This window comes from Nerophis lumbriciformis, linkage group LG24 (genome assembly GCF_033978685.3).
Source record: "Nerophis lumbriciformis linkage group LG24, RoL_Nlum_v2.1, whole genome shotgun sequence".
In the NCBI taxonomy this organism is placed as follows: Eukaryota; Metazoa; Chordata; class Actinopteri; order Syngnathiformes; family Syngnathidae; genus Nerophis; species Nerophis lumbriciformis.
Window position 1 is genome coordinate 37,006,346 of NC_084571.2, and position 27,336 is coordinate 37,033,681.

General features: G+C 36.8%; 1 protein-coding gene and 1 pseudogene across 1 annotated transcript in view; one reads left to right on the forward strand and one right to left on the reverse strand.

Moving 5' to 3' along the window:
• col5a3a (collagen, type V, alpha 3a) overlaps window positions 1-27,336 on the forward strand; it is a 223,546-nt gene that overhangs the window by 47,954 nt on the left and 148,256 nt on the right. The window contains exons 8-17 of the mRNA XM_072916024.1: window positions 2,788-2,850; window positions 6,204-6,278; window positions 6,388-6,471; window positions 10,761-10,817; window positions 10,907-10,960; window positions 11,082-11,135; window positions 11,208-11,261; window positions 13,932-13,985; window positions 15,669-15,722; window positions 16,123-16,167. Of these exons, the coding sequence (XP_072772125.1) occupies window positions 2,788-2,850; window positions 6,204-6,278; window positions 6,388-6,471; window positions 10,761-10,817; window positions 10,907-10,960; window positions 11,082-11,135; window positions 11,208-11,261; window positions 13,932-13,985; window positions 15,669-15,722; window positions 16,123-16,167 (594 nt within the window). The remainder of the gene's footprint in view (window positions 1-2,787; window positions 2,851-6,203; window positions 6,279-6,387; window positions 6,472-10,760; window positions 10,818-10,906; window positions 10,961-11,081; window positions 11,136-11,207; window positions 11,262-13,931; window positions 13,986-15,668; window positions 15,723-16,122; window positions 16,168-27,336) is intronic.
• On the reverse strand, window positions 16,062-17,541 carry LOC133620508 (protein phosphatase 1L pseudogene; annotated as a pseudogene).

The following is a 27,336-nucleotide window of genomic DNA, read 5'->3' on the forward strand; positions in this document are numbered from 1 at the left end:
ATTTTATTATATATATATTTTTTTTAATTATTATTTATATATATATATATATATATATATATATATATATATATATATATATATATATATATATATATAATAAATACTTGAATTTCAGTGTTCATTTATTTACACATATACACACACATAACACTCATCTACTCATTGTTGAGTTAAGGGTTGAATTGTCCATCCTTGTTCTATTCTCTGTCACTATTTTTCGAACCATGCTGAACACCCTCTCTGATGATGCATTGATGTGTGGCACGCACAAAAGTGCTTTCATCAAATGCACTAGATGGCAGTATTGTCCCGGTTAAGAGTGTCACAACATTGCTGTTTACGGCAGACGAACTGCTTTACGGTAGACAAAAAAGTGACTGCTGTTGTTGTGTTTTGTTGCCGCGCTGGGAGGACGTTAATGAAACTGCCTAACAATAAACCCACATCAGAAACCAAGAACTCGACCCCAACATCATTCTATAGTTATAACGTGATTGGGCAGGTACGCTTTTTTATATTGTGGAGGACCTGAGTCCGCCTGAATTTCGGGAGATTTTCGGGAGTAAATTTGTCCCGGGAGGTTTTTGGGAGAGGCGATGAATTTCGGGAGTCTCCCGGAAAATCCGGGAGTGTTGGCAAGTATGTCCTAATTAGTCGTATGCAGTAACATATTGTGTCATTTATACACCTATTATTTTGTCTACATTATGAGGGACAAACTGTAAAAATGGATAATTACTCCACTTGTTTATATACTGTTAATATCTGCTTACTTTCTCTTTTAACATGTTCTATCTACACTTCTGTTAAAATGTAATAATCACTTATTCTTCTCTTCTTTGATACTTTACATTAGTTTTCGATGATACCACAAATTTGGGCATCAATTCGATACCAAGTAGTTCCAGGATCATACATTGGTCATATTCAAAGTCCTCATGTGTCCAGGGACGTATTTACTGACTATATAAACATAATATTAAATTTAAAAAAAAAGGAAAAAAATATTTTGTGACGCTACTTTTCGGTACTTTTCTAAATAAAGGGTACCACAAAAAATGGCATTATTGGCTTTATTTAACAACAAATCTTAGGGTACATGAAACATATGTTTATTATTGTTATTTAGTCCTTAAATAAAATAGTGAACATACTAGACAACTTGTATTTTAGTAGTAAGTAAAAAAACAAAGACTCCTAATTAGTCGTATGCAGTAACATATTGTGTCATTTATACACCTATTATTTTGTACACATTATGAGGGACAAACTGTAAAAATGGATAATTACTCCACTTGTTTATATACTGTTAATATCTGCTTACTTTCTCTTTTAACATGTTCTATCTACACTTTTGTTAAAATGTAATAATCACTTATTCTTCTCTTCTTTGATACTTTACATTAGTTTTGGATGATACCACACATTTAGGTATCGATCCGATACCAAGTAGTTCCACAAATTTGGGCATCAATTCGATACCAAGTAGTTCCAGGATCATACATTGGTCATATTCAAAGTCCTCATGTGTCCAGGGACGTATTTACTGACTTTATAAACATAATATTAAATTTAAAAAAAAGGAAAAAAATATTTTGTGACGCTACTTTTTGGTACTTTTCTAAATAAAGGGGACCACAAAAAATGTCATTATTGGCTTAATTCTAACAACAAATCTTAGGGTACATGAAACATATGTTTATTATTGTTATTTAGTCCTTAAATAAAATAGTGAACATACTAGACAACTTGTCTTTTAGTAGTAAGTAAACAAACAAAGAATCCTAATTAGTCGTATGCAGTAACATATTGTGTCATTTATACACCTATTATTTTGTACACATTATGAGGGACAAACTGTAAAAATTGATAATTACTCCACTTGTTTATATACTGTTAATATGTGATTATTTTCAGTTTTAACATGTTCTATCTACACTTCTGTTAAAATGTAATAATCACTTATTCTTCTCTTCTTTGATACTTTACATTAGTTTTGGATGATACCACACATTTAGGTATCGATCTGATACCAAGTAGTTACAGGATCATACATTGGTCATATTCAAAGTCCTCATGTGTCCAGGGACGTATTTATTGACTTTATAAATATAATATTAAATTTAAAAAAAAGGAAAACATATTTTGTGACGCTATTGTACTTGGTATCATTACAATGGATGTTAGGCATTTGTTTACATTCAGGGGTGTTTAATGTTTAGCTATTCCTCGTCCTCCAGTGATAATGTTCCTTGTAAGAAACGCACTTTATTTGTCGCCACGGAGGCGAGGATTAGTGATTTAGAAGTAGTTAAAACACTGCGGATGGACGTTAGCCGCTTGCTTTCTAGCCATGTCTTAAAGCACCTCTTCCTGAGGGTGTTTCAGTGTTATAACTTCACCTTTATCACCAAAATGCGTCTGTTCTACCTTTGCTGTCTACACACTGTGTCTGCTTGTAAGTACTCTGTGTGTGTGCGCTGCCGAACATGCTCCTCTGCTCGTAAAACCAGCAATGTCATGATGTGAAGACGCCCCGTCATGCCCGGGAACCAGTACTTTTCAAACAGTATAGTACCTAATATGATTCATTAGTACTGCGGTACTATACTAGAACCGGTATAGCGTACAACCCTAGGATGGAGAGCCTTAAATCAACAATGAAACTCATTATTACTCATCAAGTGTAGAGCAAAAGCCACTATTTGAGGAGATATTATTAATATTATTTGCGTTTCAAAGATGAATAAAGTCTGACCGACAAAATGTTGTTGGACTTTTCAGGGACTTCCTGGTCCGGCCGGACCAGCCGGCCCCCCGGGGCCCTTCGGAGATCCTGGTGAAGTGGTGAGTGCAGCATTTGGCCGCCGGCTCTTCTCTGACCTCCGATTAAAATACTTCACGAGGATTACATGGGTGCAGTTCACCAGAGTTCAACTGGCTGGACTGAGGGGACTCGTGTTGACACACACACACACACACACACACACACACACACACACACACACACACACACACACACACACACACACACACACACACACACACACACACACACACACACACACACGCATACACACACACACACACACGCATTCTTGTATTTGTTACCTTCTTGAAACCTCCGAAAAATGCCTACCTCTTTAGTACCACCCTCTCTAGATATATAAAAATGTGTATTTACAACATTAATAATATATACATACTATGCAAATATAAAAAAAGGTAAGCTTTTATTTTTTTGTGTTTTTTTGTTATTTTTTGTTTGTAAATGGTTTTTAATCTTCAAGTTATTACAGTATGTCTTTGTATACATATTTATTTAAAAAAAAAAAATCATTAATTTTGGCCAAATGGGGCACATTTCATTTTCTTACACACACTTGTTATTTCATATGTTGACCAGAGGGGGAGCACTTTAATTTTTTTTTTTTTTTTTTTTTTTTTTTTTTTACACACACACTTGTTATTTCATATGTTGACCGGAGAGGGAACACTTCAAATTTTTACACACACTTGTTATTTCATAAGTTGACCAGAGGGGGAGCACTTTAATTTTTTTTTTTTACACACACACTTGTTATTTCATATGTTGGCCAGAGAGGGAACACTTTACATTTTTACACACACTTGTTATTTCATATGTTGACCAGAGGGGGAGCACTTTAAATGTTTACACACACTTGTTATTTCATATGTTGACCAGAGAGGGAACACTTCAAATTTTTACACACACTTGTTATTTCATACGTTGACCAGAGGGGGAGCACTTCAATTTCTTTTTTTTTTTACACACACACTTGTTATTTCATATGTTGACCAGAGGGGGAGCACTTTAAATGTTTACACACACTTGTTATTTCATATGTTGACCAGAGGGGGAGCACTTCAAATGTTTACACACACTTGTTATTTCATATCTTGACCAGAGGGGGAGCACTTTTAAAACGGACACACAGTCAATTTGGGATCACCGGAAGTCGTAAAATCAGCTGTTCACCAAGCCTTTGCACCTGTTTACTTTTGAATGCACATTAAATCAACAAAAAATCTTGACTTTGGAGCAATGTTCACGGACTCTAATATTTGGCTCTCTGTTAGATGTAATGGTTTTCCTGTATTGGGACCATGATTTATGTCCTAACTTGTTCACACCTCCTCATATGGAAGCTACATGTCCTTGTTGATGTCTCAAGAAGGCGAGAAATACAAGAACACACACATACAAACACACACACACATTCTTGTATTTGTTACCTTCTTGATACCTCGGAAAAAATGCCTCCCTCTTTAGGACCACCCTTTCTAGATATATAAACATTTGTATTTACAACATTAATAATATATACATACTATGCAAATAGGAAAAAGGTAAGTTTTTAGAGGTTTTTTTGAATTTTTTGTTTGTAATTGGTTTTTAATCTTCATTATTTACTTCAAGTTATTACAGTATGTCTCTATATACAAATTTAATTTTTTTTCATTAATTTTGGCCAAAGGGGACGCATTTCAATTTCTTACACACACTTGTTATTTCATATGTTGACCAGAGGGGAAGCACTTAAATATTTTACACACACTTGTTATTTCATATGTTGACCAGAGGGGGAGCACTTGAAATTTTTACACACACTTGGTATTTCATATGTTGACCAGATGGAGGAGCACTTTTAAAACCGACACATAGTCAATTTGAAAAATCCCTCCTTTTTGGGACCACTCTCATTTTGACGCGGGTTGTCTTACGTCAGCACCGGAAGTCGTAAAATCAGCTGTTCACCTGCCGGGTTTTTTCGGGGATGAATAGGGAAGTCCTTCTTTAGCTTGTTTTATCATATATTGCTGCCTTTGCACCTGTCAATGTTTACTTTTGTATGCACATTAAATTAACAAAAAATCCTGACTTTGGAGCAATGTTCACGGACTCTAGTATTTGGCTTTCTATTAGATGCAATGGTTTTCCTGTATTGGGACCATGATTTATGTCCTTACTTGTTCACCGGTCCTCATATGGAAGCTACTTTTCCTTGTTGATGTCTCAAGAAGGCTAGAAATACAAGAACACACACATACACACAAACATACATACACACACACACACATTCTTGTATTTGTTACCTTCTTGATACCTCGGAAAAAATGCCTCCTTCTTTAGGACCACCCTCTCTAGATATATAACGATGTGTATTTACAACATTAATAATATATACATACTATGCAAATATGAAAAAGGTCAGTTTTTAGAGTTTTTTTATAATTTTTTGTTTGTAATTGGTTTTTAATCTTCATTATTTACTTCAAGTTATTACAGTATGTCTCTATATACAAATTTAATTTTTTTTCATTAATTTTGGCCAAAGGGGACGCATTTAAATTTCTTACACACACTTGTTATTTCATATGTTGACCAGAGGGGGAGCGCTTCAATTTTTTACACACACTTGTATTTTATATGTTGACCATAGGGGGAGCACTTTTAAAACCGACACATAGTCATTTTGAAAAATCCCTCCTTTTTGGGACCACCATCATTTTGACGCGGGTTGTCTTACGTCAGCACCGGAAGTCGTAAAATCAGCCGTTCACCTGGCGGGGTTTTTTTTTCCGGGGATGAATAGGGAAGTCCTTCTTTAGCTTGTTTTATCATATATTGCTGCCTTTGCACCTGTCAATGTTTACTTTTGAATGCACATTAAATCAACAAAAAATCCTGACTTTGGAGCAATGTTCACGGACTCTAGTATTTGGCTCTCTATTAGATGCAATAGTTTTCCTGTATTGGGACCATGATTTTACTCCTAACTTGTTCACCGGTCCTCATATGGAAGCTACTTTTCCTTGTTGATGTCTCAAGAAGGCTACAAATACAAGAACACACACACACATACACGTACACACACACATACACGTACACACACACTTGACCTCCTTTTTTGTGCTGGCTGTGCTTGCTCACTGTGCACAACACAACACAGGACTACAAGTGACCACAACTAAGATTACTTCTTGAGATCAAATCAAACGGCAATCTTTTAATGAAATCACTGTGCAAACATTTCCCCAAATGAATCCCTTAATCTATTGGATTTAAAAAAATTAAAAAAAAAGACATTTTAATCAGATTAGCACGGATGACTGATGTTTAATTAGACTTACAAACTAAAACATGTATCAAGCTCATCCTTTTCATGTCTTTTAAGGGTCCAACAGGACGCCCTGGTCTCTCCGGGGTTGACGGTGTTCCGGGTCCACCAGGAACCTTGCTGATGCTCCCAGTAAGACCTGACTGACCCAGTCCTGCACACATGACACAGTGTGGCCACAAGGGGGAGCTGTTTGACCGAGCTTCATCCACTCCTCTGACTGCTTCATTCTTGCCCTCAGTTCCACTATGGAGGAGATTCCCAAAAGGGGCCAGTGGTGTCCCCCCAGGAGGCCCAAGCACAAGCCATCATACAGCAAGCCCAGGTAAGTTCTAGAACAAGGCTTTGCTAGTTTCTAAATAGTCGCAGGGATCCTGTCTGTATGACAAGAGTGCTCTGCTGTTTTTAGTTCAGTCTTTATTTGAAGGCATGAAAACATAAATAGCTAATTTCCATTTGCAGTCCCTGGCAACCTAAATTAAAGAGATACAAAAATCATGCAATAAATTATACTATAGCATGTAATCAAATTAAGAAATGTCATAAAATGTCCTTTCATTGACACATACTTATTATACAATAAAACCACCTCTCCTTTACATCATAACTCATAGACAATACATGCTCTTGTCGTTAAAAATCATGCAATAAAATTATAACAATAAAATTATACTGTAGCATGTAATCAAATTAAGAAAAGTCATAAAATGTCCTTCATTGACACATACTTAATATACAATACAACCACCTCTCCTTTACATCATAACACATGGACAATACATGCTCTTGTCGTTAAAAATCACACAATAAAATTATAACAATAAAATTATACTATAGCATGTAATCAAATTAAGAAAAGTCATAAAATGTCCTTTCATTGACACATACTTATTATACAATACAACCACCTCTCCTTTACATCATAACTCATAGACAATACATGCTTTTGCCGTTAAAAATCCATCCATCCATCAATTTTCTACCGCTTATTCCCTTCATGCAATAAAATTATAACAATAAAATCATACTATAGCATGTAATCAAATTAAGAAGTCATAAAATGTCCTTTCATTGACACATACTTAATATACAATAAAACCACCTCTCCTTTACATCATAACTCATAGACAATACATGCTCTTGTCGTTAAAATCATGCAATAAAATTATACTATAGCATGTATTCAAATTAAGAAAAGTCATAAAATGCCCTTTCATTGACACATACTTATTATACAATACAAGCACCTCTCCTTTACATCATAACACATGGACAATACATGCTTTTGCCGTTAAAAATCCATCCATCCATCCATTTTCTACCGCTTATTCCCTTCATGCAATAAAATTATAACAATAAAATTATACTATAGCCCATCCATCCATCCATTTTCTACCGCTTATTCCCTTCGGGGTCGCGGGGGGCGCTGGAGCCTATCTCAGCTACAATCGGGCGGAAGGCGGGGTACACCCTGGACAAGTCGCCACCTCATCGCAGGGCCAACACAGATAGACAGACAACATTCACACATTATACTATAGCATGTAATCAAATTAAGAAAAGTCATAAAATGCCCTTTCATTGACACATACTTAATATACAATACAACCACCTCTCCTTTACATCATAACTCATAGACAATACATGCTCTTGTTGTCAAAAATCATGCAATAAAATTATAACAATAAAATCATACTATAGCATGTAATGAAATTAAGAAAAGTCATAAAATGCCCTTAATATACAATACAACCACCCCTCCTCTACATCATAACTCATAGACAATACATGCTTTTGTTCACGTCTGTCATCATTTATAAAAAAATATATATATATGCATGAATATAATACAAATAGTGTCCACCTTAGTGACCGTGTGAGCAACTTTGCTTGCTCCAAAGCCACTTTTTAACTTCAACTGTGAACGAAGAGTCATCTGTTAGACTTTTCAAGTTTGTTGTGAGGTCGTTCCATTCCTTTATCGCTTTATATGAAAAAGGCTGATTGTGCAAAAGGGGTTTTACATCTGGGTACGCTACACTGCCCCCTAGTGGAGGCTTGTGTTGGGTTTTTTTTTTGATTGATTGAGACTTTTATTAGTAGATTACACAGTACAGTACATATTCCGTACAATTGACCACTAAATGGTAACACCCCAATAAGTTTTTCAACTTGTTTAAGTCGGGGTCCACGTTAATCAATTCATGGTGTGTTTCTAGTTGTCACAGTACATGTAAACTGGACAAAGTGCTTAAGTGGCGCTGGTGCAGTGTTATTTAGGATTCGATGGGCCATTCGTATTGATGCTAATCTTTGAATGTTATCAACATTTACCAGTCTATATTATTGTAGAACTAGTCAGTTACTACATTATATATATACTTGCAGTGTGTCTATTGTGCATATTACATATTGTTATGAAGGTGTTTGTTACTACATTATATATATATATATATATATATATATATATATATATATATATATATATATATATATATATATATACTTCCAGTGTGTATATTGTACATATTACATATTGTTATGAAAGTGTCTGTTACTACAATATATATATACTTGTAGTGTGTATATTGTACATATTACATATTGTTATGAAGGTGTCTGTTACTACATTATATATATACTTGCAGTGTGTATATTGTACATATTACATATTGTTATGAAGGTGTCTATTATTACAATATATATATACTTGCAGTGTGTATATTGTACATATTACATATTTTTATGAAGGTGTCTGTTACTACATTATATATATACTTGCAGTGTGTATATTGTACATATTACATATTGTTATGAAGGTGTCTGTTACTACATTATATAAAGACTTGCAGTGTGTATATTGTACATATTACATATAGTTATGAAGGTGTCTGTTACTACACTATATATATATATATATACTTGCAGTGTGTATATTGTACATATTACATATTGTTATGAAAGTGTCTGTTACTACATTATATATACTTGCAGTGTGTATATTGTACATATTACATCTTGTTATGAAGGTGTCTGTTACTACATTATATATACACTTGCAGTGTGTATATTGTACATATTACATATTGTTATGAAGGTGTCTGTTACTACATTATATATGTTCTTGTAGTGTGTATATTGTACATATTACATATTGTTATGAAAGTGTCTGTTACTACAATATATATATACTTGCAGTGTGTATATTGTACATATTACATATTGTTATGAAGGTGTCTGTTACTACATTATATATATACTTGCAGTGTGTATATTGTACATATTACATATAGTTATGAAGGTGTCTGTTACTACACTATATATATATACTTGCAGTGTGTATATTGTACATATTACATCTTGTTATGAAGGTGTCTGTTACTACATTATACATACACTTGCAGTTTGTATATTGTACATATTACATATTGTTATGAAGGTGTCTGTTACTACATTATATATACACTTGCAGTGTGTATATTGTACATATTACATATTGTTATGAAGGTGTCAGTTACTATATTATATATATATACTTGCAGTGTGTATATTGTACATATTACATATTGTAATGAAGGTGTCTATTATTACAATATATATTTACTTGCAGTGTGTATATTGTACATATTACATATTGTTATGAAAGTGTCTGTTACTACAATATATATATACTTGCAGTGTGTATATTGTGCATATTACATATTGGTAGGAAGGTGTCTATTATTACATTATATATATACTTGCAGTGTGTATATTGTACATATTACATATTGTTATGAAGGTGTCTGTTACTACATTATATATATACTTGCAGTGTGTATATTGTACATATTACATCTTGTTATGAGGTGTCTGTTACTACATTATATATATACTTGCAGTGTGTATATTGTATATATTACATATTGTTATGCAGGTGTCTATTATTACATTACCGGTATATATATACTTGCAAGGTGTCTATTATTACATTATATATATACTTGCAGTGTGTATATTGTACATATTACATATAGTTATGAAGGTGTCTGTTACTACATTATATATATACTTGCAGTGTGTATATTGTACATATTACATATTGTTATGAAGGTGTCTATTATTACAATATATATATATACTTGCAGTGTGTATATTGTACAAATTACATATTGTTATGAAGGTGTCTGTTACTACATTATATATATACTTGCAGTGTGTATATTGTACATATTACATATTGTTATGAAGGTGTCAGTTACTACATTATATATATACTTGCAGTGTGTATATTGTACGTATTACATATTGTTATGAAAGTGTCTATTATTACATTTTATATATACTTGCAGTGTGTGTATTGTACGTATTACATATTGTTATGAAAGTGTCTATTATTACATTTTATATATAATTGCAGTGTGTATATAACACGTTGATGGAGGGTTTTGAAGTTGTTTTAGAGGGCTTTCAAGGCTACAATTTTTTTTTAATCATCATTAAAATCCTAATTTAGCATTGCTGTTTTTGAGGATCTACGCAATGTAATTTAAGGGCCACATTTGGCCTGCGGGCCTGGAGTCTAATACAGAAGAGGAGTAATTCACTGCAATTTACACTGTACTTGTCCTCCAGCTGTCCATGAAGGGACCCCCAGGTCCCCTGGGTCTTACAGGGAGATCAGGCCCGCTGGTAAGCCACACTTCTGACCTTGACCGTTTTTTTGAAGAAGGATTACTGCCACTTTTTAGCTCCACGTGTCAATAACGTTTACTCTTCAGGGCGCTCCTGGCCCCGCCGGCCACAAAGGAGACATAGGAGACCCCGGCCCTCCGGTGAGAATGTTTACATCACTGCAAGCTTCCCTCCGTCATTCTCTGTCCTTGTCACCGTATCGATTTCCCTTCATCCTCTTGCATTATTTAGTTTTTTGCTCCATTTGCCTTTTGAATACAGGGCCCTCAAGGGTTGCCAGGAACCCAAGGGAGTAATGGAAAGGCAGGAAAGAGGGTGAGTACCAGTCTGGATCAAAACCCTTATCTGGTGCACTCGTGAGTTGAAGCCTTTTGATTGGTGTTATAGGGGCGTTCTGGAACTGATGGCGGGCGTGGAATTCCAGGTGAAACGGGCACTAAGGTGAGCAAACTGTAGGGTCCAACACAGAGCTGGGAAAATATTTCCACTCAAGGGCCACATTGAGAGAAAAAATGTGTCTGGGGGGGGGCCAATGTGTACGTGTGTATAAATGATATATACACATTTAGTTGTAAAAATCTGCTGTAAAATCCCTTTTTTTTTTCAGGAACACTAATACCAAAAGTCGCAATGTGCGAGATAGAATTCTAAAAAAGTTATGACAGACCACCTCAAAAAAAACGGAATGGAATTTTACAGTTTTTTTTACTGAATGGGACACCCAAAATGTACATGAAAATAAAGAAAGTGGGATTTACAATATTAACTATGAACAATAAAACACTAAATATTAACAACATATTAACATCGCTCCTCTTTTACGTGGGATTTACAATATTAACTATGAACAATAAAACACTGAATATTAACAACATATGAACATCGCTCCTCTTTTACGTGGGATTTACAATATTAGCTATGAACAATAAAACACTGAATATTAACAACATATGAACATCACCCCTTTTTTACATGGGATTTACAATATTAACTATGAACAATAAAACACTGAATATTAACAACATATGAACATCGCTCCTCTTTTACGTGGGATTTACAATATTAACTATGAACAATAAAACACTGAATATTAACACCATTCTTTTTACTTCTCAGACCAGCTCCTCCATAGACATAATTTACAATCAAGCAAAACACAACAAAAATGTAGCAAACAGCAAAATATGAATGCAAAAATATGATATATTATCACTTTTATGCAGACATTTGTTGTAAAAAATGTGCTTCCGCATCTGTTCCTGACACTCACGTTTCGGGGTTGGCGGCTCTGTAAACAAACCCCGCCCACTCTGCTTTGTTCCTGGTCTGAGCTGCTGTGACGTAGATTACCGTTACATTGAAATACTTTCTATAGTTCAAGACTTGCGGTCATGTTTTGTAGTGCACAGCTTTTCGAAGCAGGGCAAATATTTTGACTCGGGGGCCACATTGAGAGACAAAATGTATCTGGGGGGGGGCCAATGTGTATGTGTGTATAAATGATATATACACATTGCAATTGCAATTTAGTCCTTAAATAAAATAGTGAACATACTAGACAACTTGTCTTTTAGTAGTAAGTAGACAAACAAAGACTCCTAATTAGTCGTATGCAGTAACATATTGTGTCATTTATACACCTATTATTTTGTACACATTATTAAGGACAAGTGGTAGAAAATGAATTATTAATCTACTTGTTCATTTACTGTTAATATCTGCTTACTTTCTCTTTTAACATGTTCTATCTACACTTCTGTTAAAATGTAATAATCACTTATTCTTCTCTTCTTTGATACTTTACATTAGTTTTGGATGATACCACACATTTAGGTATCAATCCGACACCAAGTAGTTACAGGATCATATATTGGTCATATTCAAAGTCCTCATGTGTCCAGGGACGTATTTACTGACTTTATAAACATAATTTAAATTTTTAAAAAACAAGAGAAGATGTTGTGATGCCAAAAAATATCGACGTAATCATAGTAGTATCTTCTAGATACGTGCCTGTACTTGATATCATTACAGTGGACGTCAGGTGTAGATCCACCTATGGCGTTTGTTTACATGCTGCGGGACCGGTACGTTTCAGAGGCGATATAGTACCGAAAATGATTCATTAGTATCGCGGTACTATACTAATGCCGGCATACCGTACAACCCTAGTGTATACACACTACGATGAGTTCAAGGATCGCTGAAATTTGTCATGTCTTGATCTTGGGTGTTTGCTTTTCCGGGATGCAACGGAAAGTTGGCTCGGGCGAGACGGGAATGAAGGTACATGATTTATTAATATATCAAAAAAAAGTACAAACGAAAAAACACGCACAATGGCGGAGAACAAACTATGAAACCAAAAAGACTATAAACATGGAACAAAAACTTACTTGGCTTGGACAAAAATAGTTGCTTGAGGATTGGACATGGAAAGAATGGACAGAGCATAAATGTGGTGAGGTCGTCAGAAAGACAAACTGAAAAACACTGAACTTAAATACTACAGACATGATTAACGAAAACAGGTGCGTGACTCAAGACGTGAAACAGGTGCGTGACGTGACAGGTGAAAACTAATGGGTTGCTATGGTGACAATCAAGAGTGCACAATGAGTCCAAACGTGGAACAGGTGAAACTAATGGGTAATCATGCAAACAAGACAAGGGAGTGAAAAGCCAGAAACTAAACAAAACATGACTTAAAACAAAACATGATTACACAGACATGACAAAATTAGTAGGACAAACCAATGCTTGCCAAATACTCTCATCAGTGAAGCATGTTTAACATAAACAGTGGGATTTCTAACAATTAGGAAGGTTCGTGTCATGTTTCCTCCTACAGAAAATATTATAAAACTATTTTTTCCATTTTCACACATCTCTGAAAGAGGTCCAGGGAGCCACTAGGGCGGTGCTAAAGAGGTTGGTATCAGACAAGGGAACAGAAGGTGACTTCCCCTAGCTGTTCCCATAACATTGGATGCTTACAACTGACCCACATTAAGATTCAGGTGGAATGAAGGGGACTAACGACTGACTAATTACTTTGCAAATGTTGACCCATCCACATCCACATGCACGTTTTTCTGTGTTACCTCACAGGGTGACCGAGGTTTCGACGGCCTGCCAGGACTGCCAGGCATCCAAGGACATAAGGTGGGTTCCAGCCATTACCGCACACTCCACACCTCCGCGCTCTAACGCCTCCACGTCACACGCGGCAGATGTCCGTCGGCATCATCTCCGTGATTCAGCGTTGACGGTGTACACCCAGGTAGCATCTGCTTCAAGCCCCGTTCCGTTTGTGGAGAAACATTTTAAACGGCGTGGCGCTGGTGGGTGGGGCGGCTGAGCAGCTAACTGTTTCTCCATACACAGTGTGGAGCCACTCCCCTAAGGTAATAATCCTTTCAGAATCAGAATCAGAATCAGCTTTATTGTCATTACGCAAGGTAACGAGATTGAAGCCATTCCATACAGTGCGATGTGTGCATGCTAGAAAAACAATGTGCAAATATATAAAAATATAAAAAATGTAGAAGTGCAATGAATATGGTGTGAAATGAATATATACATGAAAAAAAACAAAAAAACAAACAAAAAAAAAACAGGGTGGTTGGTGGAATGGGTTATTGCACCGAAGAGAAGGCAGTTATGAGGGACAATGGGGCAGTCCGTTCAGGATGGTTATGGCCCTGGGGAAGAAGCTGTTCTTTAGCCTGTTTGTTTTGGTTTTAATGCACCTGTAGCGCTTCCCAGAGGGCAGCAAGTGGAACAGGTCAGAGCCAGGGTGGGTGCTGTCCTTGATGATGGCACTGGCTCTGTTGAGGCAGCGGGAGGTGTAGATGTCCGTCAGAGAGGGGAGAGGGCGGCCGATGATCTTCTGAGCCGTCTTGACCACTCTTTGCAGCCTCTCCCTGTCTGCTGCAGTGCAGCTGCCGTACCATACCGTAATACAGTAGGTCAGCAGGCTCTCGATGGACGAGCGGTAGAAGGTCAGCAGCAGGTCAGGCTTCAGGTTGTACTTCCCGAGGACTCTAAGGAAGTGTAGCCGCTGCTGAGCCTTCTTGATGATTGATGTGGTGTTGACTGTCCAGGAGAAGTCATTAGAGATGTGGACTCCAAGGTACCTGAAGGTGTGGACCCTCTCTTTCAAAGGAAAATAAAGTACATTTCCATAAGTACCATTATCACTGGAGGACAGGTGTCAAAATCAGGCCCGCCACATTATTTTACGTGGCCCGCGAAAGCCTGGAAATAATATGCGTTAATAAAATGCTTAATCTTTTCTTACTAAATATATTTCTTCTTTCCCTTTTGACATTAAAAATCATGTACTGCATGCAATTGCATACCTTTTAAAATTCAATATTATCCAAATAATATATCATCATGTATTCCAAAAATATTTATTGCTTAAAATAAAGATAAATACTGTACTTAAATATCCGCTTGATTTATGATTTCAAAACAAATGATCAATCAAATTGTAGGCCTAAAAACCCTTCTTTTTAAAAAAGCCTTTTTTTTTTTTAGAAATATGCATACTAGTGTTAGCTATTTGGCTGTTCTAGTTTTTATTTTTATTTATTTTTTATTATCTTTTTATTTTTATTTGTTTTAATACACTGTAGCACTTTGAGGTTGTTTACTCAATGTAAAGTGCTTTTTACAAATACAATCTATTATTATTATTATTATTATCATTTCTCTCGCGTTTCGGTGCTCAAACAGGCTCTGGGGGGACACACTTTACTGTCGGACGTCATTAAAAAGTCACTTTGGCGTAATAGGGAATCTTAAAATAAATGAGAGCTAATGTGCTTGTATTTTCTTCAGGGGGAGCGAGGGAAGCCCGGTCCTCACGGGCCTGTCGGAGACTCAGGAGAGAAGGTGAGTGCAGAACGTGGCTTTTGTTTGTGGCGCATTTTCTTTTGCAAGGTTAAAGGAGACTTTATAGCCGGATAAATGGATCAACCCTACATGCCGTATGGAAGCTGCAGTCCTGCTCTGGTTTCAAGAAAGAAATCCAATTGAACCACTCTGTAGTTCATGCACTTGAGATTTTTTTTCCTCTAAAAAGACTCGACTGAACTTTCTGTCAAGATCAATTGATGCGGTGAAAGAAAGCAGTCTATTACTCTTTCAGATAGTTACGGATGTTTCAGAGTCTTATCAGCGAGGGGCTGAATCATTCAAATGAGCTCCTTTCACACATTATAACACTGAAGATATATATTTATTCAGCACTCATTTTGATAAAGTGAGTTGAATTACTGTTTTTTTTTTATAGGGATCAGACGGACCCGTCGGGCCAAGCGGACAACCTGGCGAACCTGTGAGTACAACACAGCTGTCACATTTCTCCTTTGCCATTCAAACAAGAACGGGGTCCGGCGGTGGAACATGTAAAAAGATACTGCATAAACAATCATACATGTAGGTTAGAGATGTTACTACATTTTAAATGATTTAAAATGTAATATCGGAAATGATCGGTATCGGTTTTCTTATTATCGGTATCGTTTTTTTGTTTTTTTTATTAAATTAACATAAAAAACACAAGACACACTTACAATTAGTGCACCAACCCAAAAAACCTCCCTCCCCCATTCACACAAAAGGGTTGTTTCTTTCTGTTATTAATATTCTGGTTCCTACAATATATATAATGGGTTATACTTGTATAGCGCTTTTCTACCTTTAAGGTACTCAAAGCGCTTTGACACTATTTCCACATTCACCCATTCACTCACACACTGATGGTGGGAGCTGCCATGCAAGGCCCTAACCGCGACCCATCAGGAGCAAGGGTGACGTGTCTTGCTTAAGGACACAACGAACATGACAAAGTTGGTAGAAGGTGGGGATCGAACCAGGAACCATCAGGTTGCTGGCACGGCCACTCTGCCAACCGTGCCACGCCGTCCCCACTGGTTGGGTACTTTGTTCTTAGGTGATGTCTTGAATATAAGCGTCGAACGTAATTAGGTTTGTATGTCCAGTTTTACTGTTAGTTTCATCCCATCCCAAAGGACTTGACCCTAGTCCCCGGCCTTGCTACTCCCTCCCGCCCCGCTTTTGAACTTGACCACCATGACCGTGATGTTGTCGGGGCAACCGCGGTAGAAGGACTGAAGGACGATGCTCTTGGCACCGAAATGAGGCTCGTCCAGGCGCTCGCGGACAAACCGCACCGCCTCTTCGTTACTGAAGGCGTCCCACAGGCCGTCTGACGCCAAGATCATAAACTCCGGCTGCAGTTTGTCCAGGTCGAAGGTCATCATGTCTGGATCGGGGATGACCACGTTGAGGTGCTTGAGTGGATAGTCCCCGAGAGAGCGGGACATTGCCAGGATTCCCTGGACTCTCCAGGATCCGTTAAAACTGATGAAGCCTCCTGCTCTCTTGATCCTCTTGCGCTCTTTGAGCTGATACGGTTTGTGGTCGTGCGATAGCGCAATGGCGTTTCCGTCTTTGTCGCAGAGCACGCCGCGTGAGTCGCCAACGTTGGCCACTGTCAGCTCTCTGTCGGACAGCAGGGCCACCAGACATGTGGTGCCTGCTTCGTCATGATTGGCTGACAGCTTGTCCAGCATCTCTCGGTCCACGTTGAGGATCTGCTGCTCTAAGATGCTGGCGTAGGAGAGCGCGTTCTCCTTCTTCTTCTCTCGCTCAAACGCCTGCAGGTGCTGCCTCAGGGCCTCAATACAGTCTGCAGGGATACAGTCCGTAAGCACACATGATTGTGCGTGCCGCTGGTCCACTAATAGTACTAACCTTTAACACTTCATTTGACTCATTTTCATTAATTACTAGTTTCTACGTGTCATGTCGGTGTGATCATGTTTTGTTTTAGTCATGTTCGGTTTTGTTTTTGGACTTTTTGTGCACTTTTGTTTGTTTGTCACCATAGCAACCATTAGTTTTCACCTGTCACGTCCACGCACCTGTTTCACGTTCGGACTCACACACACACCTGTCACCAATCATGTCACTGTTATTTAAGCCTACCTTTGTTCATCACTCGTTCTGCCTGCGTTGTTTTGATGTCACACCGGTTTATGTCTTGCTCTGACCAAGTAAGTTTCCCTGTCCATGCCATAGCTTCTGCTAAAGATTAGCCGCACTTGCGTTTTAGGCACGCTTGCCTTTTTTTTGTTGTTGTTGTATTGTTTATGTTTGTGGTAGTGCGTGATTTATGTTAATAAATCCTAGCCTACCTTCACGCTGTCGTCCGGAGCCATTTTTGCGTTGGAAGAACAACCCCGCAGCACGCTGCGACCCCCCCACGTGACACTACGTAACTGTTTTTATATTGTTTTACTTTCTTTTTTATTCAAGAAAATGTTTTTAATTTATTTATCTTATTAATATTTTTAAAAAGGACCTTATCTTCACCATACCATCCATCCATCCATCCATCTTCTTCCGCTTATCCGAGGTCGGATCGCGGGGGCAGCAGCCTAAGCAGGGACGCCCTGACTTCCCTCTCCCCAGCCACTTCGTCCAGCTCTTCCCGGGAGATCCCGAGGTGTTCCCAGGCCAGCCGGGAGACACAGTCTTCCCAACGTGTCCTGGGTCTTCCCAGTGGCCTCCTACCAGTTGGACGTGCTCTAAACACCTCCCTAGGGAGGCGTTCGGGTGGCATCCTGACCAGATGCCCGAACCACCTCATCTGGCTCCTCTCGATGTGGAGGAGCAGCGGCTTTACTTTGAGCTCCCCCCGGATGGCAGAGCTTCTCACCCTATCTCTAAGGGAGAGCCCCGCCACCCGGCGGAGGAAACTCATTTCGGCCGCTTGTACCCGTGATCTTGTCCTTTCAGTCAAAACCCAAAGCTCATGACCATAGGGGAGGATGGGAACGTAGATCGACCGGTAAATTGAGAGCTTTGCCTTCCGGTTCAGCTCCTTCTTCACCACAACGGATCGATACAGCGTCCGCATTACTGAAGACGCCACCTGTCGATCTCACCATCCACTCTTCCCTCACTCGTGAACAAGACTTCTAGGTACTTGAACTCCTCCACTTGGGGCAGGGTCTCCTCCCCAGCCCGGAGATGGCACTCCACCCATTTCCGGGCGAGAACCATGGACTCGGACTTGGAGGTGCTGATTCTCATCCCAGTCGCTTCACACTCGGCTGCGAACCGATCCAGTGAGAGCTGAAGATCCTGGCCAGATGAAGCCATCAGGACCACATCATCTGCAAAAAGCAGAGACCTAATCCCGCAGCCACCAAACCGGATCCCCTCAACACCTTGACCGCGCCTAGAAATTCTGTCCATAAAGGTTATGAACAGAATGGGTGACAAAGGGCAGCCTTGGCGGAGTCCAAACCTCACCGGAAACGTGTCCGACTTACTGCCGGCAATGCGGACCAAGCTGACACTGATCATACAGGGAGCGGACTGCCACAATCAGACAGTCCGATACCCCATACTCTCTGAGCACTCCCCACAGGACTTCCCGAGGGACACGGTCGAATGCCTTCTCCAAGTCCACAAAGCACATGTAGACTGGTTGGGCAAACTCCCATGCACCCTCAAGGACCCTGCCGAGAGTATAGAGCTGGTCCACAGTTCCACGACCAGGACGAAAACCACACTGTTCCTCCTGAATCCGAGGTTCGACTATCCGGCGTAGCCTCCTCTCCAGTACACCTGAATAAACCTTACCGGGAAGGCTGATAATTTGGCCTACCTTGCCTAATTTGGACAACCATACCTGGTTGTCCAAATTAGGCATAATAATGTGTTCATTCCACGACTGTATATATCGGTATCGGTTGATATCGGTATCGGTAATTAAGAGTTGGACAATATCGGAATATCGGATATCGGCAAAAAGCCATTATCGGACATCTCTAATGTAGGTTATTAAGTGCATGTTTGGGCTGGCAACGGGTCGAAAAATCTTGGTGATTGGAGGAAAAAAAAAGGACTAGTTTGTGAATTTTAGAAATACTTAAAGCGGAACATCCAGCCATCCATCTTCTTCCACTTATCCGAGGTTGTGTCCCGGAGGCAGCAGCCTAATGGTTTGAAGGGTTTGAAAAGGTTGAAAAATGTGGGATTTGTGCAACTTGGAAAACTGTCCCATTCATTTCAATGGGAAATTTGGGAATTTTGGGAGAAGTGGGATTTCTTAAAAATGATTAAGAGCATGAATGTCCTGAATGACTGAATTGGTTGGTGTTGGAATTGTTTAAATCCGTCAAGAAATGTTGAAGTAGTAAATGGTATTAGGGAATTTCGGAAAAATCTGGAATCTTTTTGAAAATGGTAAAAAAAACTTAAATAGTCTTAATGAGTTGAAATGGTTGGTGGTTAAAATTGCCCAAAACGGTCGAGAAATGTTGGAAGTAGTAACACATTGAATTGAGAAATGGTATTGCAGAATTCCTGGAATTTCGGGAAAACTGGGAATTTTTTCAGTTAAAAAAATAACTTAGTTTTTTGTTGTTGTCCTAATTAAGAGGAATGTTTTGACGGTGGAAGGGTTGAAATGCGTTGAAAAATGTGGAGGGAGTAGATGACAGAAAAAAAGGGTGAAAATAGGGCTTTGGAAAATCAAGAATTCTGGAAAATCATGGAATTTTTTTGAACTTGGAAGAAGGGTAGTTTGAATTTTTAGAATGGTGGAATGTGTTGAAGGTGGAATGGTTTAAATCGGTTGAAAAATGTGGAAATGGTGGAAGCTTTAAAAATGGCCAATTCATTTTGAATGGGAAAAGTGTCCCAAAAAAGCTGGAAATCTGGGAATTTTTCGAATTTTTCAAGGGAAAGTCTGCAATTCCCGAATAGGCTGAACAGTTTGAAGTTGGAACGGTTTGAATCGGGTGAAAAATGTGGGCGGTAGAGCGCGCCAAAATCTGGAGAAGAAGAAGAAGTTTAATAAATAGATGAATTTTGGTGTAGAAAACCATATGTGTGAATGTTTTCATTTTTTTAATTGTTGATTTTATTATTTCATAGATTAATCAATCATTCCACAATGTAATAATTGGTTTCATTATTTTATGTTTTATTTCATTAATGTCGCATTTAAGTCAAATCGGGAATTTTTTTGAAAATGGTAAAAAAACTTGAATAGTCTGAATGAGTCGAAATGGTTGGTGTTAAAATTTTCCAAAACGGTCGAGAAATGTCGGAAGTAGTAACATGTTGAATTGAGAAATGGTATTACGGAATTCCTGGAATTTCGGGAAAACCGGGAAATTTTTCAGTTAAAAAAATAACTTTGTTTTTTTTTGTCCTAAATAAGAGGAATGTTTTGACGGTGGAACGGTTGAAATGCGTTGAAAAATGTGGAAGGAGTAGTTGACAGAAAAAAAGGTTGAAAATAGGGCTTTGGAAAACCAAGAATTCTGGAAAATCATGAAATTTTTTTGAACTTGGAAAAAGGGTAGTTTGAATTTTTAGAACGGTGGAATGTGTTGAAGGTGGAATGGTTTAAATCGGTTGAAAAATGTGGAAATGGTGGAAGCTTGAAAAATGGCCAATTCATTTTGAATGGGAAAAATGTCCCGGAAAAGCTGGAATTCTGGGAATTTTTTTGAATTTTTCAAGGGAAAGCCTGCAATTCCCGAATAGGCTGAACAGTTTGAAGTTGGAACGGTTTGAATCGGGTGAAAAATGTGGACGGTAGAGCGCGCCAAAATCTGGAGAAGAATAATAATAATAAATAGATGAATTTTGGTGTAGAAAACCATATGTGTGAATGTTTTCATTTTTTTAATTGTTGATTTTATTATTTCATAGAATAATCAATCATTCCACAATGTAATTATTGGTTTCATTATTTCATGTTTTATTTCATTAATGTCTCATTTAAGTCAAATCGGGAATTTTTTTGAAAATGGTAAAAAAAAACTTGAATAGTCTGAATGAATTGAAATGGTTGGTGTTAAAATTTTCCAAAACGGTCGAGTAATGTTGGAAGTAGTAACATGTTGAATTGAGAAATGGTATTACATAATTCCTGGAATTTCGGGAAAACCGGAAATTTTTTCAGTTCAAAAAATAACTTAGTTTTTTTTTTTGTCCTAATTAAGAGGAATGTTTTGACGGTGGAACGGTTGAAATGCGTTGAAAAATGTGGAAGGAGTAGTTGACAGAAAAAAAGGTTGAAAATAGGGCTTTGAAAAACCAAGAATTCTGGAAAATCCTGGAATTTTTTTGAACTTGGAAGAAGGGTAGTTTGAATTTTTAGAACGGTGGAATGTGTTGAAGGTGGAATGGTTTAAATCGGTTGAAAAATGTGGAAATGGTGGAAGCTTGAAAAATGGCCAATTCATTTTGAATGGGAAAAAATGTCCCGGAAAAGCTGGAATTTTGGGAAATCTGGGATTTTTTTGAATTTTTCAAGGGAAAGCTTGCAATTCCCGAATAGGCTGAACAGTTTGAAGTTGGAACGGTTTGAATCGGGTGAAAAATGTGGGTGGTAGAGCGCACCAAAATCTGGAGAAGAATAATAATAATAAATAGATGAATTTTGGTGTAGAAAACCATATGTGTGAATGTTTTCATTTTTTTAATTGTTGATTTTATTATTTCATAGAATAATCAATCATTCCACAATGTAATAATTGGTTTCATTATTTCATGTTTTATTTCATTAATGTCTCATTTAAGTCAAATCGGGAATTGTTTTGAAAATGGTTCAAAACAAACTTGAATAGTCTAATTGAGTTGAAATGGTTGGTGTTAAAATTTTCCAAAACGGTCGAGAAATGTCGGAAGTAGTAACATGTTGAATTGAGAAATGGTATTACAGAATTCCTGGAATTTCAGGAAAACCGGGAATTTTTTCAGTTAAAAAAATAACTTAGTTTTTTTTGGTCCTAATTAAGAGGAATGTTTTGACGATGGAACGGTTGAAATGCGTTGAAAAATGTGGAAGGAGTAGTTGACAGAAAAAAAGGGTGAAAATAGGGCTTTGAAAAACCAAGAATTCTGGAAAATCATGGAATTTTTTTTGAACTTGGAAGAAGGGTAGTTTGAATTTTTAGAACGGTGGAATGTGTTGAAGGTGGAATGGTTTAAATCGGTTGAAAAATGTGGAAATGGTGGAAGCTTGAAAAATGGCTAATTCATTTTGAATGGGAAAAGTGCCCCAGAAAAACTGGATTTCTGGGAAATCTGGGGATTTTTTGAATTTTTCAAGGGAAAGCCTGCAATTCCCGAATAGGCTGAACAGTTTGAAGTTGGAACGGTTTGAATCGGGTGAAAAATGTGGACGGTAGAGCTCGCCAAATCTGGAGAATAATAATAATAATAAATAGATGAATTTTGGTGTAGAAAACCATATGTGTGAATGTTTTCATTTTTTTAATTGTTGATTATATTATTTCATAGAATAATCAATAATTCCACAATGTAATAATTGGTTTCATTATTTCATGTTTTATTTCATTAATGTCTCATTTAAGTCAAATCGGGAATTTTTTTGAAAATGGTAAAAAACTTGAATTGTCTGAATGAGTTGAAATGGTTGGTGGTTAAAATTTTCCAAAACGGTTGAGAAATGTAGGAAGTAGTAACATATTGAATTAAAAAAAAAATCGTATTACAGAATTCCTGGAATTTCGGGAAAACCGGGAATTTTTTCAGTTAAAAAAATAACTTACTTTTTTTTGTCCTAATTAAGAGGAATGTTTTGACGGGGGAACGGTTGAAATGCGTTGAAAAATGTGGAAGGAGTAGTTGCCAGAAAAAAAAGGGTGTAAATAGGGCTTTGAAAAACCAAGAATTCTGGAAAATCCTGGAATTTTTTTGAACTTGGAAAAAGGGTAGTTTGAATTTTTAGAACGGTGGAATGTGTTGAAGGTGGAATGGTTTAAATCGGTTAAAAAATATGGAAATGGTGGAAGCTTGAAAAATGGCCAATTCATTTTGAATGGGAAAAAGGTCCCGGAAAAGCTGGAAATCTGGGAATTTTTTGAAATTTTCAAGGGAAAGCCTGCAATTCCCGAATAGGCTGAACAGTTTGAAGTTGGAACGGTTTGAATCGGGTGAAAAATGTGGGCGGTAGAGCGCGCCAAAATCTGGAGAATAATAATTATAATAAATAGATGAATTTTGGTGTAGAAAACCATATGTGTGAATGTTTTCATTTTTTTAATTGTTGATTTTATTATTTCATAGAATAATCAATCATTCCACAATGTAATAATTGGTTTCATTATTTCATGTTTTATTTCATTATTGTCGCATTTAAGTCAAATCGGGAATTTTTTTGAAAATGGTAAAAAAAAACTTGAATAGTCTGAATGAATTGAAATGGTTGGTGTTAAAATTTTCCAAAACGGTCGAGTAATGTTGGAAGTAGTAACATGTTGAATTGAGAAATGGTATTACAGAATTCCTGGAATTTTGGGAAAACCGGGAATTTTTTCAGTTAAAAAAATAACTTAGTTTTTTTTGTCCTAATTAAGAGGAATGTTTTGACGGTGGAACGGTTGAAATGCGTTGAAAAATGTGGAAGGAGTAGATGACAGAAAAAAAGGGTGAAAATAGGACTTTGGAAAATCAAGAATTCTGGAAAATCCTGGAATTTTTTTGAACTTGGAAGAAGGGTAGTTTGAATTTTTAGAACGGTGGAATGTGTTGAAGGTGGAATGGTTTAAATCGGTTGAAAAATGTGGAAATGGTGGAAGCTTGAAAAATGGCCAATTCATTTTGAATGGGAAAAATGTCCCGGAAAAGCTGGAATTCTGGGAAATCTGGGAATTTTTTGAATTTTTCAAGGGAAAGTCTGCAATTCCCGAATAGGCTGAACAGTTTGAAGTTGGAACAGTTTGAATCGGGTGAAAAATGTGGACGGTAGAGCGCGCCAAAATTTGGAGAAGAATAATAATAATAAATAGATGAATTTTGGTGTAGAAAACCATATGTGTGAATGTTTTCATTTTTTTAATTGTTGATTTTATTATTTCATAGAATAATCAATCATTCCACAATGTAATTATTTGTTTCATTATTTCATGTTTTATTTCATTAATGTCTCATTTAAGTCAAATCGGGAATTTTTTTGAAAATGGTTCAAAACAAACTTGAATAGTCTAATTGAGTTGAAATGGTTGGTGTTAAAATTTTCCAAAACAGTCGAGTAATGTTGGAAGTAGTAACATGTTGAATTGAGAAATGGTATTACATAATTCCTGGAATTTCGGGAAAACCGGGAATTTTTTCAGTTAAAAAAATAACTTCGTTTTTTTTTGTCCTAATTAAGAGGAATGTTTTGACGGTGGAACGGTTGAAATGCGTTGAAAAATGTGGAAGGAGTAGATGACAGAAAAAAAGGGTGAAAATAGGGCTTTGGAAAATCAAGAATTCTGGAAAATCATGGAATTTTTTTGAACTTGGAAAAAGGGTAGTTTGAATTTTTAGAACGGTGGAATGTGTTGAAGGTGGAATGGTTTAAATCGGTTGAAAAATGTGGAAATGGTGGAAGCTTGAAAAATGGCCAATTCATTTTGAATGGGAAAAATGTCCCGGAAAATCTGGAAATCTGGGAATTTTTTAAAATTTTCAAGGGAAAGCCTGCAATTCCCGAATAGGCTGAACAGTTTGAAGTTGGAACGGTTTGAATCGGGTGAAAAATGTGGACGGTAGAGCGCGCCAAAATCTGGAGAAGAAGAAGTTTAATAAATAGATGAATTTTGGCGTAGAAAACCATATGTGTGAATGTTTTCATTTTTTTAATTGTTGATTTTATTATTTCATAGATTAATCAATCATTCCACAATGTAATTATTTGTTTCATTATTTCATGTTTTATTTCATTAATGTCGCATTTAAGTCAAATCGGGAATTTTTTTGAAAATGGTAAAAAACTTGAATTGTCTGAATGAGTTGAAATGGTTGGTGGTTAAAATTTTCCAAAACAGTCGAGAAATGTTGAAGTGGTAGCATGTTGAATTGAGAAATCGTATTACAGAATTCCTGGAATTTCGGGAAAACCGGGAATTTTTTCAGTTAAAAAAATAACTTCCTTTTTTTTGTCCTAATTAAGAGGAATGTTTTGACGGTGGAACGGTTGAAATGCGTTGAAAAATGTGGAAGGAGTAGTTGACAGAAAAAAAGGTTGAAAATAGGGCTTTGAAAAACCAAGAATTCTGGAAAATCCTGGAATTTTTTTGAACTTGGAAGAAGGGTAGTTTGAATTTTTAGAACGGTGGAATGTGTTGAAGGTGGAATGGTTTAAATCGGTTGAAAAATGTGGAAATGGTGGAAGCTTGAAAAATGGCCAATTCATTTTGAATGGGAAAAAATGTCCCGGAAAAGCTGGAATTTTGGGAAATCTGGGAATTTTTTTAATTTTTCAAGGGAAAGCCTGCAATTCCCGAATAGGCTGAACAGTTTGAAGTTGCAACGGTTTGAATCGGGTGAAAAATGTGGACGGTAGAGCGCACCAAAATCTGGAGAAGAATAATAATAATAAATAGATGAATTTTGGTGTAGAAAACCATATGTGTGAATGTTTTCATTTTTTTAATTGTTGATTTTATTATTTCATAGAATAATCAATCATTCCACAATGTAATAATTGGTTTCATTATTTCATGTTTTATTTCATTAATGTCTCATTTAAGTCAAATCGGGAATTTTTTGGAAAATGGTAAAAAAAAACTTGAATAGTCTGAATGAATTGAAATGGTTGGTGTTAAAATTTTCCAAAACGGTCCAGTAATGTCGGAAGTAGTAACATGTTGAATTGAGAAATGGTATTACATAATTCCTGGAATTTCGGGAAAACCGGGAATTTTTTCAGTTAAAAAAATAACTTCGTTTTTTTTTTGTCCTAATTAAGAGGAATGTTTTGACGGTGGAACGGTTGAAATGCGTTGAAAAATGTGGAAGGAGTAGATGACAGAAAAAAAGGGTGAAAATAGGGCTTTGGAAAATCAAGAATTCTGGAAAATCATGGAATTTTTTTGAACTTGGAAAAAGGGTAGTTTGAATTTTTAGAACGGTGGAATGTGTTGAAGGTGGAATGGTTTAAATCGGTTGAAAAATGTGGAAATGGTGGAAGCTTGAAAAATGGCCAATTCATTTTGAATGGGAAAAAATGTCCCGGAAAAGCTGGAATTTTGGGAAATCTGGGAATTTTTTGAATTTTTCAAGGGAAAGCTTGCAATTCCCGAATAGGCTGAACAGTTTGAAGTTGGAACGGTTTGAATCGGGTGAAAAATGTGGACGGTAGAGCGCGCCAAAATCTGGAGAAGAATAATAATAATAAATAGATGAATTTTGGTGTAGAAAACCGTATGTGTGAATGTTTTCATTTTTTTAATTGTTGATTTTATTATTTCATAGAATAATCAATCATTCCACAATGTAATAATTGGTTTCATTATTTCATGTTTTATTTAATTAATGTCTCATTTAAGTCAAATCGGGAATTTTTTTGAAAATGGTAAAAAAAAACTTGAATAGTCTGAATGAATTGAAATGGTTGGTGTTACAATTTTCCAAAACGGTCGAGTAATGTTGGAAGTAG